General features: G+C 47.1%; 1 protein-coding gene across 1 annotated transcript in view; it reads right to left on the bottom strand.

Moving 5' to 3' along the window:
- LOC149360949 (uncharacterized) overlaps positions 1–18,037 on the bottom strand; it is a 196,994-nt gene that overhangs the window by 55,380 nt on the left and 123,577 nt on the right. Inside the window, exon 2 of the mRNA XM_089569426.1 lies at positions 11,447–11,591. Within this exon, the coding sequence (XP_089425552.1) occupies positions 11,447–11,591 (145 nt within the window). The remainder of the gene's footprint in view (positions 1–11,446; positions 11,592–18,037) is intronic.

An 18,037-nucleotide genomic window follows, 5' to 3' on the forward strand; every position in this document is an offset into this window, starting at 1 on the left:
GGATCTTAAAGGGGCAGTTGACAATGTAACACACGAGATCATACTCACTAACCTAAGCCAGACCGACTGTGCCCTCAACACATTCCAATACATAAGCCAATTTTTAATGGATCGTGAATCCTACATCCACATCCAAGACAGAGAGCATGGTCCTTACCTACTCGGCACGCGGGGAACCCCCCCCCCCCCCCCCCCCCACCCCAAGGGGCGGTACTTTCCCCACTGCTCTTCAATCTGGCTATGATGCACCTGCCGGCACAGCTGGATGGTGTCGCCGGCGTGCAGCACGCTCTGTACGCCGATGACATCACCCTATGGGTCACGCAGGGCAGCACAGGAAACACTGAAACCAGCCTGCAAACAGCGGCGACAATAGTAGACCGCTGCGCCAGCCGCTGCGGTCTTCAATGTTCCCCTCAAAAATCAGAATTTGTGCACCTCCGCCGCTCACAGAAGTTCAGGAGGAAAACGGCGCAAAAAAACGGGGACGAAAGAGACAAACATGACAGGACCAGCGCCAACTTGCAACTGAATTTTATTTCGCACCAAACCCGCCTTTATGTAAGCCAACACGCCGTAACATCCGTGTAATCACGCACAGGCAGTAGAAAAGATCACTCTAAGATAACTAACACATGAAGGGCGATAGCAACCACGTATCATACTATCATGGCTAAAAAAAAAAAACCCAACAAATGTATAGCAAACAACACTAAAGCGGTCATGGCCAAGGAACTCTTAAACACCAAAAATGATGCACACTCATGAGTGATACGAGATGACCAACAAGGAACGTGGAAAAAAAGGTGAAGAATGAAGTGTTAACACCAAAGTAGTGTCAAAGGTAAAAAAAAAAAAGTTGAAAAGGATAAAGAGTGCAAACCTTAAAATTGGAAACGAACAACCAGCAGCCACATGAATGATAACCGATGACCAACAAGAAACATGAAAAAGGGTGAACGCGGAGCTCAGACCAATGTCGGCGTGAGAGGTGTAAAAAAAAACGAGAACATAAATCCGCGCAAAGAACCGCACATCGTCAAAAAAATTGTCAAAAAAATTGCACCCAATGCCAAAGGGAAGAGCGTGCACAACAAAACAAACCGAAGAACCTACAAAAAACTTTCTAGAAAAGTGTACTCCTCGTTGCTAAGCGTAATGGATGGCTTGCTGACGCATCTGCTCCCTTCTTTCCTGATGTAAAAGGCTTCGACCACCTCTCTCTCAAATGTGTCCTTCCCACTCCTCAAAAAAATAGTTTTCTCGAACTCCGGACGGCAACCCCTGCAGGCTTTGCAATGATCCACTAGGAAGCTTCCTTAGTTATTCCGCATATTCCGGCAGCGCTCGCTGGCGCGCTCATTAAAACACCGACCAGTTTGGCCAATGTAGCTGAAACCGCAACTTAAGGGAATCTGGTAAACAACCCGCGTCCTGCACCGTGTGAACTTGTTTTAATGAGCTCGCCAGCGAGCACTGCCGGAATCTGCGGAATAACGAAGGAAGCTTTTTAGTGGATCACTGCAAAGCCTGCAGGGGTTGCCGTCCGGAGTTCGAGAAAACTATTTTTTTGAGGAGTGGGAAGGACAGATTTGAGAGAGAGGTGGTCGAAGCCTTTTACATCAGGAAAGAAGGGAGCAGATGCGTCAGCAAGCCATCCGTTACGCTTAGCAACGAGGAGTACACTTTTCTAGAAAGTTTTTTGTAGGCTCTTCGTTTTGTTTTGTTGTGCACGCTCTTCCCTTTGGCATTGGGTGCAATTTTTTTGACAATTTTTTGGACGATGTGCGGTTCTTTTCGCGGATTTATGTTCTCGTTTTTTTACACCTTTGACGCTGACCTTGGTCTGAGCTCCGCATTCATCCTTTTTCATGTTTCTTGTTGGTCATCGGTTATCGTTCATGTGGCTGCTGGTTGTTCGTTTCCAATTTTAAAGTTTGCACTCTTCATCCATTTCAACTTTTTTTTTTTTTACCTTTGACACTACTTTGGTGTTAACACTTCATTCTTCACCTTTTTTTCCACGTTTCTTGTTGTCATCTCGTATCACTCATGAGTGTGTATCATTTTTTGGTGTTTAAGAGTTGCTTGGCCATGACCGCTTTAGTGTTGTTTGCTATACATTTGTTGTTTTTTTTAGCCGTGATAGTATGTTTCGTGGTTGATATCGCGCTTCATGTGTTAGTTATCTTACAGTGATCTTTTCTACTGCCTGTGCGTGATTACACGGATGTTATGGCGTGTTGGCCTACATAAAGGCGGGTTTGGTGTGAAATAAAATTCAGTTGCAAGTTTGCGCTGGTCCTGTCGTGTTTGTCTCTTTTGTGCCCGTTTTTTTGCGCCGTTTTCCTCCTGAATCATGAACCAACTAGCCCAAACTAGAGTTCTTCTCACAGAAGTGCACAACTAAAATCTCTCTTTCTCTTGAGAGTGGTTTCATACGCGAAAGTGACGAGGTACGGGTACTAGGACTCTACATCCACAAACACAGATGGCCAGACACTACATTGGCCAAACTCCGTAAGGTGAGGAACCAGGTAGGCCGCATGGTCAGCCGGGTTTCCAACAAACGCGGGGGGTTACGAAGTAAGGATGCCTTGCGGCTGGCAAATGCCTTTTTAACCAGTCGAATTCTCTATTCGACTCCTTATCTCCACCTACGGAAGCAAGAGGAGGATGCGCTTGAGGTCATCCTTCGCAAAATTATTAAGCGTGCCCTTGACCTCCCCATCACTACTTCAAACAGCCGGCTTATGACTCTTGGGGTGGTGAATACTTTCCGGGAGCTCCGGGAGGCGCACCTTACAAACCAGTACACGCGCTTGTCGCTAACGGAGTCGGGTCGCCGCCTTCTTGCTCGACTCCATATCCAACTCACCCCTGCAATGGAAGGCATGTTTCCCATCCCAGAACTGTGGAGACGTGCCCTCCACGTGCGGCTTCTTCCAGCCAACATGTCACATGAAGACCATAATGGTCGACGTTTGGCATGAGCGGAAGCCCTAGCCCGACATTATGGCAACAAAACAGGTGTATAATACGTGGACGCCTCCGGTCCTCACCACGGGGGATGGTACACGGTCGCGATGGTTCACAACAGCAACACAGTTAACGGCCTCACCTTCAGAGCCAGCAGTGCAACACAAGCAGAAGAGGTCGCGATTGCTCTCGCGACCTCACATTCCGATTCAAAATACATAATCACCGACTCGCGAGGGGCCTGTCGGAACGTCGAACAAGGCTGCACTCCCTTCCTAGCCTATCGAATATACCAAAATTGCATACGGGATACGGACCCCGCACACCGTTACCTCATATGGGCCCCTGCTCATCAGGGGTTGGCAGGAAACGGGGCAGCAGACGCAGCCGCCCGCGCGCTCTCTCACCGGGCTGTTTTCTCCTCCTCACCCTTTATTTCTGTATTCTTTATTCAGTTTTTACCCCACTTAGCCGAAGGCGTTACAGCAGGGGGGGTTACAATGATGAAAAAAACACATCTTCTTTCATACAGCACACTTGCTTACCTGAAAGGCGATTCCATTCACTGATAGAACGCACAAAAATGAATTTGCATACATATTAGTTCTCGAACGGTATTCCAAAATCTTAAAGCAATGATCAATACGAGCAGAGACATAATGGGGGTGTGTAAATAATTTCCTTTTGAATGCCGGTTTTATCATGAAATATTTGATACAGCAGTTTAAGGCGCAATTTCCTTCTTCGAGAAGAAAGGCTTTCCCACCCTAATTCGTTCTTCATGTCGGTGCAGCTATCACCTCTGAAGTATCGACGTAGGACGAACCTTGCGGCTCTGTTGTGAATTTTTTCAAGCTTATTGCACAATGTTATTTGCCATGTGTCCCACACCGCTAATGCGTATTCGAGCATGGGTCGAACGTACGTGACAAAAGCAGTTGATTTTAGGCGAGGCGGCACGTGACCCAGATTTCGTACTAAAATGTTTAGGGTCTTTGCAGCCTTCGCGACCACCGTGTCAATATGAGCATTCCAAGAACAACCGGCCGAGAATGTCACACCCAAATATTTATACTGCGATTTTTGCATCACTGTATTGTTGTTGATGGTGTACTGAGGTGTTAAGTTCGTTTTTTTACGTGCGAAGGTGATATGAACAAACTTTTTGCTGTTCAACTGCATTTGACATCTCGAGCACCATTCAAGAACACATGATAAATCACTTTGTAACTGGGCAACATCCCATCCATTGCTAATTCTTCTGTATAAAGCACAATCACCGGCAAACAACCGTATATCAGACCCGAACCCTCCACAGATATCATTTATGTAAACTAAAAACAGAAGTGGCCCAGAACTGAGCCTTGTGGGACACCCGATGTAACGTCGACAAAACTAGATTGCTTACCATTCAATAGCATGCATTGAGGGCGAGTCGATAGATAGTTTTCGATCCTGGTGAGAACTGTACGTTCAATATTCAGTGTGTCAAGTTTACTTAAAAGTAAAGAGTGGGAAACAGTATCAAACGATTTGTGAAAGTCCAGGAAAAGGCAATCTATTTGTCCGCTGTTGTCCATATATGATGCGAGGCCATGATAAAATTAAATCAGCTGTGTTGTGTAAGATAACCCCTTACGGAAACCATGTTGTTGTGAAGCCATTAAGTTGTTTGTTAATAACTGTGTTATTATCTCTGTGTATAGAATGTGCTCCAAAACTTTACAGGGTATGGACGTAAGAGAAATTGGTCTATAGTTAACTACATCCTTTCTTGAACAACCTTTATGAATGGGAACAACATGTGCACATTTCCAGTCGTCTGGAAGGGTATCAGAAGAGAGAGACTTGGTGTAGATTACATAGAGATAAACAGAAATCGGTTCAGCACATCTGTTTAGGATTCTATAAGAAATTCCATCAGGTCCAACTGCCTTACCATCATTAATGTTTTTTAGTAGTGCTCTGATTTCATTCACATTTAGCTCTACTGAATTCGTAGCCGGGACTGAACTTATGTAGGATAATGGACTAAAGATTTGTTTTGGTAAATATACTGAACGAAAGTAGTTATTTATACAAATAGCCTCCTCAGTGTCGTCTAATAATGACTGATTATTGAAGATGATTTCGGTGATGCCGGCTGGCTGTGCTCCTTAGCCTTTCATATGTTGCCAGAACGCCTTAGCATTAGTTTTTATTTTACTGCCGACATCTTCAAAATAGCGCCTCTTAACTTCCTTTATATTTTGCTTGTATTCGCGGGTTACTGCACGCCGATTATCAAAGTGATAATTACTCTTAGTTCTCTGGTATTTTAAAAATATATGCCTTCTTTTTCGAACTATTCTTAAGATACGCGCTATTCTTAAGATACCCGATCAGGAACCCGATTTTAATCCGCTCTATACATTCAAAGATATTACTACTTACTATCAAAATAGTCATTGCCTTTACCCTCGCCCATGTAAAGGCCTGAAGAAGGCGGATGAGCGGCTCCGTCTCCGCCTTGTCACCAATACATTTCTGTGCCCGGCAGCACTAAAACATTTCGACCCCTCCTTTAACGGCACCTGCCCACACTGTAGTGCAGTGTCTTCTGACACCTATCACATGGTGTGGGCCTGCCTCTCCAACCCTCCCATCGCCAACCCAACCCGGGAGGACTGGGGGGGGGGGGGGGCGCACTGCTCGGCTGCCACGACTTACAGGCCCAACAAGCCTTAGTCGGGCGCGCCCGGGCGGCGGCCACCGCCACTGGGGTGCCATACTAGGGACCTCCACCTAGTGCTTGTGAGAAACTGTCCCTTACGGGCTGATCCAAACATACCTCCTGTCCCTTCTTAATAAATGTTTTCACCACCACCACCAGTTCCTGCCGGCAGACTACGAGCGCTGGATGCTGGAGGAGCTTGCGTTGCGTACCCAACACCCAGAGGACAGGCTCCTCGAGTACATACGCGCAATTCAGGAGCTCTAGACGAGGGCAGATCAGACGGCAACCGACCGAGATCAGGTCGCGCTTGTGATCAGGCAGTGCCATCCACTCTTGAAGCCGTATTTGCGGGGCCATGATTTTACAAACCTCGAGGTATTAGCACAGGAGCACAGGAGATCAAGACCGTGCAGGCGGATTAATGTGCCGAGCTGCGCTACCAGCCGACCCCAGGCGAGCCGAATCGCTAGAACCGGGGTACCTCCTGCGATGGAGGCCGAGACTCCGCGATGAGCGGCCGAGGCGCAGAGGTAATGACAATGGAAAACATTTAATATACTTCCTGCACTACATATATACGAGTTCAACTTAAATATGAAGTGTAAAAACTCGATGACAAAATCAAATCCATGCTTTCTCTCGTTGTGCAATCTCAAATAATTTTTGGAAGTTCCCTACAACATGAGACATAAAAATACTTGGCTAGTCCCCTTTTCGCCTACTAATAACGGTTTTAATAGATTAGAACACCGCTTGCCAGCATTATTAAACAGATTTAAAGCCATGGACATACATAAAAACATCATCAAGACCCGCATTCGCTAAATATTTTAGAAACTTAAGAGTATGAAGTAATACATTAATGATGTGCATTCCAGAATGAAGAAAAAAATGTACAAATGTATTTGTTCATTTTCGGTTTTATTCATGAGTTATGTACATGCTGCATACACTTTCTGTGTATAGTGTATACATTTTTTGATATGTATGTGTGTACTGTCTGGGTACAGCGCTTTAGTGCGTATGTGTATGAAGTATGATTTTCCCATATTTTTCTACTGTAGTGCGGCAATTTCTGCAAAAATTAATGTGAATATTTATGATCAGTAAATAGGAGATAATTCAATTTTACGCGTATTGATATTAAGTAGAAATATTGCATGCCTTTACGTTTCAATTTATGATTGTAACCGCTCTCTACTACCATCAAGAGGGCCAAGGGCCTCAGTCAAGCTGCTTACATAACAGCTTTTAGTCCTTGTCCTCGCATTTTTTTTCTGCACTGTGAGACACCCGAAATAAAGTGAATGTAATTGTGAATTTGTGCACCCTCCACACTGTACAACGTCAGGGCCTTCGCACATGCCTGCGTCTCCCTCCTAGTATATCAACGGTTGCAACCATTTCTATTGATAACCGCTGGTCCTTAAGAGTAATTGACCACATTCGAAGATAAAGGAAACGTAGCAGGAGGCGGCAGAAAGTTAGGTGGGCAGATGACATTAAGAAGTTTGCGGGGATATGGTGGTAGCAGCTGGCAAAGGACAGGGTTAATTGGAGAGACATGGGATAGGCCTTTGCCCTGCAGTGGGCGTAGTCAGGCTGATGATGATGGCACTGCGTATCCACATATGTCGTCTAACAAGGACTCCCCAGGGTCACCTTGCGTCAGTGCCGGTGCAGAGACCGCACGTTGCGCCTTTAAAGGTTATAGCAGCCCACCAGTTGCCCGTTCCATCACTGTTCACTCCGGCGCACAACCATCCTCGGCGCTGTGGTGTCTGCGGGAGCCATACATGCGCCTTCCATTCCGGGGATAGCGACGAAATCGGACTTATCGATGCCGGCCCTTCAGCATCGGACACCGTCCTTACTCCACGCCGAATATAGTGACCGTACTCAAGTATATACGGATGGCTCGGTAGTATCTACTAGTTCAGCTTGCGCCGTGGTCATTCCTGCGAGACAGGCCCGAATCAAACAGCCAATTTCGCATCGGAAAATCTCTGCCGGGACAAAATTGGCCACTCCTCGCACGGCTGCGCAGTACATCTGTCCACAAACAAAGCTTTCCTACGATGTCTCAATTCTCCATTAGGCCATGGCGACCACGAGCAAGTAGTAGCGGAGATAAGACATCTACAACACCGGGCGTTGGAAGAGGGTAATGACATCATCTTCCAATGACTACCAGGACACAGTGACATTGTCTGAAACGACTTAGCTGACGGTGCCGCTCGATCAGCCCAAGGCAATGCCAACATTGTCCGGATATCACTGACAAGATCCGATGCATCGAGACATCGGCGACCGCCTGGCCAAAACTTGACTTAGCAGCATTGTCTACCCCTGGAAACTCGGCATGCCGATAGCACCGCCTCAACCCCTTCTTTCAACTCAGTCTAACGTACGGCCTCTCCGGCTACGATTCTACGCAGTTGCGTCGCTTGTGGCTGGGAGTGATGTTTACAAATGCCTACTCCCACTTAATCGTAATGGCAGTCTCTCCAGCGGCCGCGATTAGACAATCCAGCACCAACTTTGTGACTGTCCTCGGTTTGAGCGTCAGCGTGTCCTCCTGGCTGCAAGGCCCCGCCGCTTGAATCCTCGTCCCCTTCGAAAATCCAGGATTCTGTGTCCTTGCACTAAACCTTCATCGCAGAGGAGAGCTACGAAGGCGCTTTTGAAGTTCTTAAAGAACTCAGGGTTGAGTTGAAGGTTATAGATTTCCAGCATGCATCGCGTTACGATAAGACGTGCGCCAGCCTAAGCTGCGTCACTCGTGCCACTCGGCACAAGGCGCGCCCTTATCTTTTCCCGCGCCAGTCGGGCTGGCCGGGGGGGCCTATATAACCGAGCACCGGATAACGGCCAGCTTGTAACGGCTGCGACATTCGCCTTCCTGATCTCGGCTCGTCATTGCACCACTCACGGCCCTTTGCACAGCTTGAGCCGTGTACCCTGTTAGTTGCGCACTACGGACACATCAAAATGATCTCCTATTCCTAGCTCCCCTTTCTTTCTCTCCTTCCGTTCCCCTTCTCATTGTAGGGTAGCATACGGGGCGTCGCCTAGTTGACCTCCCTTTCTTTCCGTTCTTCTTTTCCATGTCCAACAATTTCGGGCAAAAATGTCTAAACTGGAAAATTGTAAGATAGTTTTAAGGAAATATTGAAGATGTAATGACGCATTCTTCTGGTATGCACAAAAATCTTTCTGTTAAAGTGCTTTCATCGACCACATCGAACAGTTAAGACTCCCACAAAGAACCAATGAGGAACGCTTTTGACGATCGCAAAATTGTTAATAGGAAAAAAAAAATTGAAGGCAGTCGTTGGGTGATCTGCGGATATATTGACTGTTATAGTGAGATCATACATTACACGAAAAAATTGGGTTCAGAAATGGTTTCCCGGTCAGAAATGATTTTGCTTAACAGTACCTTTTACTGGGCTTGTTGGTGTGACATTGTGTTCAGAAAAAGTAAAAACAGCGCTAAATTCTACACAAACCACACAGAAAGACGGACAGGGCGGGCGCTGACTCCAACTAAGTTTATTGAAAGTCACATGTAGCATATATATAGCCCGAAGAAGGTGAACGCATGCGCATTTCCCACATGGCAAAAAAACCTACCCGCACATTGCCACTCTTGCATTGATGAAAATAAAAAGAACTACGCACCACGACCTGACGAGATTATAATTCTAGCTAGAAGTAAAGATAGGCTCGCGAACTGGCAGAAGCCTTTTTTATCAAATAGAGTGGTGGCATGTGCGTCAGCACCACTTCTATCTCCCTACGAGGAAGTGAGTATTGATTGCTAAAAAATACGCTATTATGAGAAATTTTCGTCCATGTGTGTGTGTTTTTGCCATAAAAGAAATGCGCATGCGTTCACCTCCTTGGGTTTATATATATGCTACATGTGGCTTTCAATAAACATAGTTGGAGTCAACGCCCGTCCTGTCCGTCTTTCTGGGTGGTTTGTGTAAAATTTAGCGCTGTTTTTACTTTTCCTGAACAAAATGATTTTGTCCAGGATTGCTTTATAGTTCTCTCTTTTTTTTCCTCAAATTCAACGTAGACTAAACTATGCGCTGGCTTTGAGAAAAGCAGAGGCGCATAACTGCCTCAGTTCATAGGTGCAAGTCACCGTCTACTCACAGCGCGGTTAACGTGTCCACTGATCCAGTGCGCCACTTACACTTGCTCTCGCATTTGCACATCATAATTTCTCAGGTGCTACATATTTATTTTTCATTTTATTTCTGAAGGTTTAGCTGGCTTCCGACGCAGACAACGGGTTTTGCCGAGTTGAATGCCTTAGCGCTAGTGCACTATAAAACTTCTTATGCTGGCCTTGGTTTCAAGGAATGCTGGGTTTCACCTTTAACAAGTTACAGCATTGGAATGTGGGAGGTGCATTTAAAAGCATGGCCTCCAACCATATCCTTCTTTAATGGCGAGTGCTGTAATAGCTTTGTGCAAGCCGCTGAGTAGTGGTTACGGCGCTCGGCTGCTGACCCGAAAGACGCGAAGTCGATCTCGGCCGCGGCGGTCGAATTTCGATAGAGGCGGAATTCCAGAGGCCGGTGTGCTGTGCGATGTCAGTGCACGTTAAAGAACACCATGTGGTCGAAACTTTCACTACGGCGTCTTTCATAGCCTGAACCACTTTGGGACGGTAAACCACCATAAACTATAAACCAGAAGACATTTAGGGAGTACGACGGCAGCCGTGTAACGCTTTACACCTTAATTGAACACACCCGCCAAGTAGTTCAAGAGCGATTGAGGTGTACACTGACCGAGAAAGCTTGTTACGCGTTCCTTTCCTTCCCTCAGAAAGGTTTATGTGGGTTCAACGTCCCAATGGGACTCAGGCTATGAGGGACGCCGTAGTGAAGGACTCCGGGAATTTTAACCACCTGGGGTTCTTTAATGTGCACTGACATCGCACAGCACACGGGCCTTTAAAATTTGAACTGAAATTGAATTTGGTTTTTGAGGAAAGAAAATGACGTACTATCTGTCTCACATCTCGGCAGACACATGAACCACGCTGCAAGGAAAGGGTTAATGGACTGAGTGAGAGAAGAATGGAAGAAAGAGGTGCCTTCATCGAAGAAAGAGGTGCCTTCATCGAAGTGTGACCACCGCGGTCGGGATCTAACCCACGTAGCAGTCGAGCGCCATAACCACTGAGTCACCGTGGCAGCCCACTGCAGACCTCTAGGCCGCTAATACCAATCATCTTTCGCTGATTAACGCGCTAAGCTTGTAGTAAGCTTGGATCTAATAATCTTTTTCCTGTCTCGCCGCTCTCCTTTAATGCGCAGGCCAAAGAGCGTGAGGTTAGGCTGAATTTTATAGGCTGTTTGATCTAATGTAGTTCTTTTTTCCTTTACAAACAGGATGTACTACGTACTGAACGTACATGTCTCATTCTCTGTACCGAACTTACATGTTTTTTCTCCTAACATTGTGTTTGATGTCGCACTCCGCCGCCGTCAATGCTGCACTGTAAGAGGAAGCCAGGACCTCTCAAGCTGTTTTTCGCTGGCTGCCCTCGCAACACCTAGTTGCGGAAATAAACCTTCAACCTTCAACCTGTATGCTTTTCTTTGAAAATAAACTCCCGCTGTTTTTCAAACTACTGCCTCGCAATAGTGTCTGCAGAATGTTGAACCTTAGTTGTGCAGGTCACTTTGCGCTGAGGGTGCATGCGCCGTGCAGAGCGCAACTCACGATGGACGCGACGGCGGTGGCCAGCGACCCGTTGCGCGTGTCGCAGCAGAAGCAGCAGGAGGACATGATGGGCGACTGGCGGTGCGGCGAGGCGCTGGCACTCAGCGACTGGCTGCTCCACGACGCCTCGTCCACGCATCGGCACCTGCGCCCAGAGGCGGGGCACTTGAATCACTCGGTTGCTGCGTGTTCACCGCAGTGACGCTACATATTTACCGCGCGAAAACATTTTGTTCGCTTGTGAGTGCAGTCATGCCCAAGAATGCTGTGCTTAACTCGGCCGCGTCAGCTCTTCACCCTCGCTCACACGGCTTCACCAACACCTGGGCTGCAGTCACTCAACCCAGAGCCTACAGAAGACAAAGCAGGCTGTCGTTCTGAACGCGCTGCATTGCTACTTCCCTACTAATACTCCACTGAAGACAGACAAAAACCTGAAGGCGTTTAAGGAGGAGGTTTAAAAAGAGAGATTGCCGCCGCAGAGAAGCCGGGTTCACCTTTCTTCAAAGTGTAAAAAGCCGAGCCCCTCCATCGAAACGCGGCCGCTTCAATGATGTCAGGAGAGAAGGAAGGAGGGAGAAAAAAATTGTAGAGGACTCTTCAAGGGATTCTGAAAGGGGCTGTCAATGAAGTAGCAGTGTGCCTATGACGTTAAAGGACACCGCTTAGCAAATATTCTCCAGCAAGAATTTTTTTTAATGCGTTTTGTGGAAGCTGTTGTCTGTTATCTGGAAGTTATCTGTCGTTAATATTTGAATTTCCGCGTTTTCGCCCCTTTCCCTCTGCTCTCGTCACCTTTGCAGAGTGAAATGTCGGCGCTCCTCCACCGGCCTCACTCACTCGGCTCGTCCGCCGGCTGCCGTTGCGCATGGGAGTTCCCTGGTGGGCGGAGCTTGTATGTTACGTGATGCCAAAAAGAGTTGGCGCGGCGAACCAATGATAGCTCTCCGCTGCTGACGAAACGAGCGTTGCATGGCGCGTTGCGCTCGGATTCGGGCGAAAGCCCGGCACCGCTGGTCGTCCCGAGGCGTAGAAGCGCGAATTTCTGAAAATATGTTGTGAAGGATCGGCTAGCTTTTGAGGTATTGTACGTGGCATGAACGCTCGGTGGCCTATACTCCACATAGTACATGCATATTATAGCCAACCTCGTGCACCATTTTCGGGGACCCTTTAAGCTTCGCCTGAAGGATATGACACGATAGGGTTAATGGGTTAATGCCCACATACGTGGAATTGGTCGCTCCGAACGTTACATTCACAGATCCCTGGGAGGCCTCGTACCCCTCCTGGCGCAGTGGTACAGCGGTAAAGCGATGCGCCACTGCCCTGCGATGGCACATGATGCGACCGGTGGGGTTTTTGAGACCCAGGATGCTCTTCCCAAGCAAGCTCTCGCGACTAACCCTCCTGCCATCTGCCACGGTTGGCAGTTTAGTCACAATCCGGTAGCCAGGACGTGATGACGTCACGAGGTAACGTCCCCTAGGCGGCTTCGCTGGGGATTTGTCTTTCATTTCTAGCTCACGGCCAACGCCCCCGACGGCGACACAAACTTTTCTGGGACACGGAGCACTTAAAGCGATCGCGTTAATACTGGTCCTTCTTGCAGGTCATTCTCTACGATAGCAATAATGCGTGCCGGACTGGGGAATTAGGTTAGAATTTATATTTTAATTTGGCAAAAGAATTCAGGCTAGAACCGACGGTTGCATGGTGCGGCGTTAGAACGTCCTGGTGTTCAAAGTATTCCGGCAACATCGATTGGAGTGGCACGAGCCAGAATGCTTTATTACGTGACAGCGTATGCAGCTCGTTGGAAAAGCAGTCACCGTGACCTAGTATTGACAGGAACGCGTATGAAATGCAGCGGAAATATTCCCAGAAGTTTGAAATGAAAAAAGAAATTCGCTGACATTGGGGTTCGAACAAAGGCACTCTGCCTGCCAGGCGGGCACGCTAGACATATGCCACGAAGACCTTTTTTTTTCTTCAGCATGGTATGTATTACGATGATGCGATGTTTTATGTACATGAGCTATCTACAAACATTAGCGAAACAATGGCACAACAACAGAAATAAGCAACGAAAAGAAGATAGCTAGTTCGGAGCACATAGCTAATACGTCATAGCACGCCCCATCTAAGCAACAAAGAACCAGAAAAAAGGCAATGAGCAACGCGGCGCTAATAGTCAGTGCCACTCTGGTGAAGTCTGGTTGATTCAAGCGTGTTAGAGGGGCTCCAAGTGAACACGTTGTGGTGTGTGTGACAGTAAACTGTATTGGGGTATGTATATTGATGTTACTGTAACTAAAAAATAAAAGAAAAGAAATTCAACTTTTAATTTTCAAGAAAAAGGTCTCGCGGCTGCTCTTAGGTGAAGCTTAAGCGTCCTCCTATATTTTTTATTCTTTTTAATGTCTAGCACCATATTAAAGGCAATTCCCCTGTCAGATGATCATTCCAAGAATTGAGCTTCTCTGTTGTACCGAAAAGGAAAACCTGGCACCCCCATCATTGCGAGTTTGATGATGATGATGATGTCCTCGGGCTGAATGGCACATACCCACGGCGGGGGATTGGCCAGGGTGCCAGGGTGCCTTCCGCCTAAATTCGTTTCCTATAGCAAAAGAACTTGACTCACGCCATCCGAGGAGGCTTCGGACACCGAGTCGCTATCTGGTTGCAGGGCATACAGCAAATGTCACGCTGTCATTCCTGGAGCTGAACTGCGCATCGAGGCTAGGCCTAGTGTCTCTGGTAACGTGCTGGCGGAGGTAGCTTCGCTGGCGCCGCTTGCCTCAACGGCATTTGCGGCAGTACAAATTCCTCCTGAGCATGGGACAGACCTTCAAAATCATGCTCTTGTTTTATCAGCTATGGCGCCTGCCCCGTCTTTTCCAGATGCGCGCCCGCCAGTGAGTGATTTGTCCTCTGGACGGAACTCGGATCTGGATCCTCAGCCTATACTTCGGGGTCCACCTCCACCCGCTCTACATGAGAACCCGAGCACTCCAATGGACCTGTCATCAGCCCCTCCATTCGAGCCATCGGGCCTCCACTCTTCCCAAATGCGCCTTTCGGGAGACGGTGCACCGGGCTCCTCTTCGGCCAGCGGCGGCTCCCAAGGCAAGTGTTCCGGCTTAAGGACATACCGCACGGTTGTGTCTACCCACGGATCGCTGACTTACAAAGCGACTATCAAATCTCTGTCAACGAAAAGCCTTACAGAAATACCGAACAAGATTCTGCAGGCGAATCTGGATGCGTGTCTCGGAACACAAAGGTGTTCGCGGCTTTACGGCCAGAAAGAAGTCCAGCACCACTGCTGTGTAGCTCCCGACTGGCTGCCGTGGAACGTCTGCAAACGCTACAGTGCATTACAGTTACCAGCGAGGTCTCGGTGCCGGTGCAGGTGTACGTGGTTGACGGATCCGGCTTACTACTCTGTGTTGTCTACAACGTCGATATTAATCACGACCGGCCGTCCTTCAGCGTGAGCTTTATTGTCCCACCCATAGGGTGATCCAAGCACGTTATATGGGAAAGGGGCGCGCTTGCATCGTCACCCTGCAAGGCCCACCAACCCCGCCAGCCTGCTTGTACTACTATTGGTACATTGTACGGCCACGGCCACACAAACCCATTGTCGCCTACTGCTACAGTTGCTTCCGACCTGGTCACATGCCTAGATCCTGCTCTTTCACAGATCTAGTGGAACCTGCATCTGGAATCATAGCGGCTTACCGATGTGGCCTCTGCAAAACTGACGACCACAACATCGCATCTCTCACTTGCCCAAAAAAGTAGACGGCAACAGAAAAGATTCGTCGTTCGAACTCTAAGCGAATGACTCAGAATGTGAATACATCCCCTGTGCAGACCTCCAACTAGTTTGCAGCTTAAATGAACACTGGCGCAACAAGGAGACTAACAAGAAAGGGACACCACTGCATGCGCACTCTAGTGACTGTTTATTACACGGAAAGGTGGCATATTTAAACATTCAGCCGAAGCATGAGACTCATTGCATTACCGCTCTGAATCCAAAAATTAGAAAAATAAGCAGCAACATCAGGATAACTGACAAGAAACCTTTAAGCCCCGTGGATAAACTAACAGAATCTGATAAAAGAAATTAGAAGAGGAGGCCATTTCTTAGCAAAAGCAGTGTCAAACAATCGTAGCAAAAGCAGCCATACATGAGAAGCAAAAGCAGTCAGAAACCGAAAAACAAAAATAAAAAAGTAAAAAAAAATAAACGACAATCGCAGCAAAAGCAGAGTCAAACATATTAAGTCACAACCAGAAAAACAACAAAAAGGAAAAGACAAAACCAATAACAAAATTAACAACCCACCTAAACCAACAACACAGGGCTGCTAGAAATGCAGGGTTGAAAATTCGCACAGTACATGACGTCACAAAAAAACTATCAAGAAAGGATATACTTCATTTCTACGGAGGGATACCGAAGAGTCGTTAACACGAGTGCTTCCCTTCTTTTTGATCATAAAAGTCTAAAGAATTTCACGTGCCACCTGATCGCGACTCCTGCCCAGAATCCTTAATCCGTTAAGCACTGGCACACACTTGCAATCTTTACAATGTAGGAAAAAATTCGACCTGCCTCCGTTTTCTAACGATTTTTCATGCTCCCATGCCCTGTCGTCGACGCAGCGACCCGTCTGACCTATATAGACTCCCCCACACGTCATTGGGATTTCGTGCACCACTCCGACGGCACAGGAAACGAAATGCTTGCCGTGCCTCTTTTCGCACATGGCTATCCTCTTCTGGCCGATCCGCGAGCATAACCCGCTCAGCTTTTCGGGCGGGGAGAAAAAGTCAGGAACGTCGAACCGGCCAGCAACCTTCTTCAAGCTGTGCGCCAGTTGCCTTGATCCCGGCTTAGCATGAGATTTTTTTTTCTTGACACATTGACCATACTTTGCAGTTCTTGTCCTGAGTGACTTAACGAGGCAGTGTGATCAGCGAATCTCAAATTACTTAGGTATTCTCCATTAACTCTTATCCCCAACTGTTTCTAATCCAGCACAAGTGTGGCGAACTGGGCTTGTTGGTGAAGGTTCATACTTGAAACATCGCGAAAGAAGGGAAAAAAGGAGACAACACAAGTGCTTGCTGTTTTCTCTTTCTTTTGTTATTTATTTACTTATTTATTTACAAAATACTACAGACCGAATCGGTCCAAGCAGGAGAGGGTACATACATTTGTTAGTAAATACAATGCCTTAGGATCAGCAACAATGGTGAAGTTAGAAATCATGACAAGAAAATATAATAACAAAAATAAACAAGGTTACAAAGCAAATACACTATGTGAATGTACATGCCCCAAACACAGGCACATAGGCAACGAAGCACACTATGCACTGCTAATGAATGATAAACATTTACAACCATACACTCAGATATGTAGGTTCTCAAATGGTTGAAGGCAGGAGAGGTGAGTCATGAGGCAGAGAATTCCATTCGGATATTGTTTTTGGGAAGAATGAATATTTGTAGAGATTCGTGCGGGCAAATATTGGCCTGATGCTATGACTATGTTTATGTCTTGAAGGTCTGGTTGTGTCCCTTTCGAAGTAGTCCTGTGGCTGAACGCCTAGCTTCTGTAAATACAAAGAGTGAAATAAAAACGCAGCCGGGCAGCCTTTCTTCTTCCAGCTAATGGCTCAAGGTTCCGTCCTTCGCGCTGTTTAAGGTGTGATCCGGATCCAGGCCTCGGAACATCTCCTGTAAACAGGCGGTGAATAGCATTGGCGAGATCGTGTCTCCTTGTCTGACACGCTTCCTTATTGGAATTTTATTGCTGACTTTATGAAGGACTGGGGTAGGTGGCCAGTCGTTATAGAAGATATCTTCTTGTATTTTCACATTACAGTCTCCTGAAGCTTGATTCCGCAATGCCTGCAGAACTGCTGAGGTTTCCATTGAGTCCAATGCTTACTGGTAACCAGTGAACGCCATATATAAGCGATTATATAAGGCGAAACCGTGAATGGCAGTGTACACCTGTGCCTAAAAAGAGGCAGAGAGGGCAAATCAAGCTAGCGCACATATCAACACAATCTGCGCAGAATGATTTTTCCGCATTTAATAGAATAGTCACTAACGCAGTCATCGCCTTTTATCTATGCGCAAATCGTTTTTAACAATAGCCTTGCATCAACTCACCCAGAAAGAAGTTCTAAACTTTCCAGGATACCGCAAAGAAGCGGAACTTTTTTTTTTTTTACGGCACATTGCGCAGAAGAGAGGTAAAGGTTCGCGCAGCTGCGATATAAAATAAAAACTGCGGATCCTCAGCTGCGAAGCACTCGGTCTCTTGTCGTTGCAGCTTATGCGCTTTCTTGGAGGGCGAATAGGCTATTTTTTGCAGGGCAACATTCAGCTCGCCGAGTAACTACCGGCACTTGCCATGCCACACACATGGTTTCTCAATATTACTTAGAAGGAGAGCAGGCAGCACTGCACTTCATCCGTCATGAAGAAGCGATGGAAGATAATGGAGATACTGGGAAGACAAAGTTTTGGATTTGGCCTGGCTATTGCTGGCCGGAA

The sequence above is a fragment of the Amblyomma mixtum genome, chromosome 2 (assembly GCF_055824585.1).
Source record: "Amblyomma mixtum isolate Tamu chromosome 2, ASM5582458v1, whole genome shotgun sequence".
Lineage (NCBI taxonomy): Eukaryota > Metazoa > Arthropoda > Arachnida > Ixodida > Ixodidae > Amblyomma > Amblyomma mixtum.